Consider the following 4609-nt stretch of genomic DNA (forward strand, 5'->3'; position numbering starts at 1 on the left):
TTTTTTTAAATCAGTGAAATAGCATCTCTATAGAACAGCTAGGCAGGACTGGAAGTCATTTTTTGTGCTCATCTTAGCTCTAGTTGCAGGTTACCAGCACTGAGCAACAATTGCATACGGAAATGGAAAGCTGCTTATGCACAAACTAACCAGAACTGATGGAAACATGCTCATTGTCTCCCTATCTCCTACTGCTCTTCCCTTATACCTCAAAAAGTTATTAATTTCCCTTGCTTTTTAATATAATCAGGGGCTGCTTTCTTCTGCCATTATTAGCTTGCTTTTTGTTTAATTATTTATTAGTTGGTTGCTCCTTTGTAATGCCCATGTTATCTCCCAAAATAAATGACCGTGTAACAGTGTGCTCGCTCCGTGCTGCCATATTGTTCACCAGCCTCAGCCCATCTGCAGTGCTCCAGCCCACTCCCTGTTTGTCTGCAACTTTCTTCCTCGTCCAGGCCCTATTCCACAGTTCTGAGTTCAGTTCTGAGCTGGGAAGTGGAGTGGAACTTCCTCCAGCCCTGAATGCTCCCCTCTCCCCACTTGGCTGTGGCCTTGTGTGGTAGGACACCTCAGGCGTGGAGGCGATTAAACATTTACGCTGCTGTTGTGTTGTTTTGCAGGTAAAGAAGAGCCCAGCAGCTACACGTGCACGACTTGTAAACAACCTTTCAACAGCGCCTGGTTCCTCTTGCAGCACGCACAGAACACGCACGGCTTACGGATCTACCTAGAAAGCGAGCATGGCAGCCCCCTGACACCACGGGTTGGTATCCCATCAGGACTAGGTGCAGAGTGCCCTTCCCAGCCACCTCTCCATGGGATTCACATTGCAGACAATAACCCTTTTAACCTGCTCAGAATACCTGGCTCTGTCTCGAGAGAGGCGTCAGGGCTGGGAGAAGGGAGATTCCCACCCACGCCGCCCCTCTTTAGCCCTCCCCCGAGGCACCATTTGGATCCGCATCGCATAGAGCGCCTGGGTGCCGAAGAAATGGCTCTGGCCACCCATCACCCTAGTGCCTTTGACAGGGTGCTGCGACTGAACCCCATGGCGATGGAGCCCCCTGCTATGGATTTCTCCCGGCGGCTGCGGGAGCTGGCCGGCAACACCTCCAGTCCGCCCCTGTCCCCGAGCCGGCCCAGCCCTATGCAAAGGCTGCTGCAGCCCTTCCAGCCTGGCAGCAAACCCCCGTTCCTGGCCACACCACCTCTTCCTCCTCTGCAGTCCGCTCCTCCTCCCTCCCAGCCACCAATGAAGTCCAAGTCCTGCGAGTTCTGTGGGAAGACCTTCAAGTTCCAGAGCAACTTGGTGGTCCACCGCAGGAGCCACACTGGGGAGAAACCCTACAAGTGCAACCTGTGCGACCACGCCTGCACTCAGGCCAGCAAACTGAAGCGCCACATGAAGACACACATGCACAAGTCATCACCCATGACAGTGAAGTCCGATGATGGGCTCTCCACTGCCAGCTCCCCTGAGCCCGGCACCAGCGACCTGGTTGGCAGTGCCAGTAGTGCCCTCAAGTCAGTGGTGGCCAAGTTCAAGAGTGAGAATGACCCCAACATGATCCCTGAGAATGGAGATGAGGAGGAAGAGGAAGAGGAGGAGGAGGAGGAGGAAGAGGAGGAGGAAGAAGAGGAGGACTTGACCGAGAATGAGAGGCCAGATTATGGCTTTGGGATGAACCTGGAGGCGGCCCATCACCACGAGAACAACTCGCGGGCTGGAGAGGAGAGCCGGTCGATGCCAGATGTCATGCAAGGTATGGTTCTCAGCTCCATGCAGCACTTCAGTGAGGCCTTCCACCAGGTGCTGGGGGAGAAGCACAAACGGGGCCACCTCTCCGAGGCCGAGGTACACAGGGACACTTGCGATGAAGACTCGGTGGCTGGTGAGTCCGACCGCATTGACGACGGGGCGGTCAACGGCCGGGGCTGCTCTCCTGGGGAGTCTGCCTCAGGCGGCCTGTCCAAAAAGCTGCTGCTAGGTAGTCCCAGCTCCCTGAGCCCCTTCTCCAAACGCATCAAGCTGGAGAAGGAGTTCGATCTACCCACCGCCGCCATGCCCAACACTGAAAATGTTTACTCGCAGTGGCTGGCTGGCTATGCTGCCTCACGGCAGCTGAAGGACCCCTTCCTCAGCTTCGGTGACTCCCGACAATCGCCCTTCGCCTCCTCCTCTGAGCACTCATCAGAGAATGGCAGCCTGCGCTTCTCCACGCCGCCGGGAGAGCTGGATGGTGGCATCTCGGGCCGAAGCGGCACGGGAAGTGGAGGGAGCACCCCGCATATTAGTGGCCCGGGCCCTGGCAGGCCCAGCTCAAAAGAGGGCAGACGCAGCGACACTTGTGAGTACTGTGGGAAAGTCTTCAAGAACTGTAGTAATCTCACTGTCCACAGACGGAGCCACACGGGCGAGCGGCCCTATAAGTGTGAGCTTTGCAACTACGCCTGCGCCCAGAGTAGCAAGCTCACTCGGCACATGAAAACACATGGTCAGGTGGGAAAGGACGTTTACAAATGCGAGATTTGTAAGATGCCTTTTAGCGTGTACAGTACCCTGGAGAAACACATGAAAAAATGGCACAGTGATCGAGTCTTGAATAATGAGATAAAAACTGAATAGAGGTATATTAATACTCCCTGTCCCTGCCCCGGCTCCCTGTAGAGGTTTTTTAGTCCCTTGTGATTAAACTAATGGAAGCTAAGGAAATTTGGAAAGTGCTTGTCACCAGCACACCTGTTTATTTTCTTTTTGTTCTCACCGTTTGAATGCATGATCTGTATCGGGGCAATACTATTGCATTTTACGCAAACTTTGAGCCTTTCTCTTGTGCAATAATTTACATGTTGTGTATGTTTTTGTTTTTGTTTTATTTTTTATTTTGAATTAGACAGCATGTATGGTATGTTATGGCTATTTTTTAAATTGTCCCTGATTAGTTGCTGAGCAAACATGTCGCTGTTTCCAGTTCCGTTTGGAAAAAAAAAGAGGAAAAGAGAAAATCGAAACAAAACAAAAACAAGAGCAAACAGAACCGACCATGCTGCATACATCCTGTAATACATATCATGTACAGTTTTGTTTTGTGACGTGTGAAGGAATGCGCGCTCTGGGTAACCTTCTGCGGACAGGATCGATAGCACTGAAGAGGCGTCACGTTAGCTAGATTTCTGTCTTAAAAGAATAAACGTGTCGATTGGACAGAGTACCGCTTAGGAACAGGCCTTTACTTGAAGCCCAGCCCTCCGCCACCGGTAACTGAGAGGTAAATTCCTATTCTCATTTGGTTTAAAACACAAAATCTGAGTGCCTTGGATCTCTTGCGAGCGATGCTGACGACTCCTTTCTGCTCCCTCTGCACTCGTAGCTCATCTCGGCGCTGAGCCCGCGTGAGGAGCGAGGACGTGGGGACGTGGGGACGTTTGAGGAGGAGCAGCCCCAGCCCCAGTCCCAGCCCCAGCCCCAGCCCTGACGGCGGCAGCCCCCCTCTGCCTGCTCTCTCCCAGTCCCGACCCTTCGTGCTGGTGTAGAGACTGCCTCGCTCCCGGAGCGTGCAAAGAGATAGGAGCTCCCTGCCCCACTCTTGTACCCCCCCCATACTGATGGTTAAATAGAATGTGAAATGCGCAGAGCCCTCCACCGTGGTTAAACACACAAGTAAGGAAATTCATTTTATGAAGATATTTACTTTTAATAATATCTTTTATTGATTCTGGCACAAAAACAAATAAATCCCGAGCCACTTGGTTGTCAAGCTGACAATTGAATTATAAACTTTAAGAACTCATGTACCATGTATAAAAAAAAAAAAATAAAGAAGACTGGCAGTAATACTTCACCGAGTGTAACAGATAGAGGAGTGAAAAATAATTGTGATTTATCAGCACAACGTGGTACTGTTTGCCATATAAACTAGAGCAGGTGTATAAGCTAATACTGATATGACCGTGATTAACTATGAACTATTAAGTCTTGCCTATAATGTGACGCTCTGGAGAAGTAACGGAGAATTAAAAAAAGAGAGAGAGAAAAGATAAAGAGTAGCAGTGTATGTCTGTGCTCCCTAAAGTTGTACTTCATTTTTTTTCATGCTCTTTGTGCTCTTTGTGTTGACATGGAAGAGGATTCGTTGTGTTCTCACTAAGCTAGCACCTGCCCCGTTGGTATTCAGATAGCACTTGACTCTGCCTGTGATGGCTGTATCTTTCCTCTAATCGAAGGTACAGAGGTTGAGTATAAAATAAGACTGCTCAGATAGGACAATTAAATGCACTGTACAATTTTCCCAGTTTACAGGTCTATACTTAAAGGGAAAAGTTGCAAGAATGCTGAAAAAAAAAAAAAAAGAAAAGTGAACACAATCTCATTAATAAACATAAAAAAAATTAAAAAAAACAACAAACAAAAACCAACAAACATTGCCAGCCATGTACTTGAGTAATGAGCTTATCTCCTTGGACGCAACACTGCAGCGCTGTGAATGGATACAGACTCTACACTCACATAACAAATGATTGCTTTCGCTCCGACAGTGCGAAGATTTTTTTTGTACAAAACTTTTTTAAATATAAATGTTAAGAAATTTTTTTAAAAAGGAAAAAA

At 49.1% G+C, this 4609-nt stretch overlaps 1 protein-coding gene across 1 annotated transcript; it reads left to right on the forward strand.

Moving 5' to 3' along the window:
* Positions 1-592: 592 nt before the first annotated feature.
* Positions 593-2994, forward strand: BCL11A (BAF chromatin remodeling complex subunit BCL11A; the record flags this gene model as incomplete). The annotated part of the gene is made up of 1 exon (XM_010706397.2): positions 593-2994. A coding segment is annotated over one exon (2037 nt), but the record flags the coding sequence as incomplete, so codon positions are not given.
* Positions 2995-4609: the final 1615 nt, after the last annotated feature.

Source organism: Meleagris gallopavo, chromosome 2 (assembly GCF_000146605.3).
Source record: "Meleagris gallopavo isolate NT-WF06-2002-E0010 breed Aviagen turkey brand Nicholas breeding stock chromosome 2, Turkey_5.1, whole genome shotgun sequence".
Taxonomy (NCBI): Eukaryota; Metazoa; Chordata; class Aves; order Galliformes; family Phasianidae; genus Meleagris; species Meleagris gallopavo.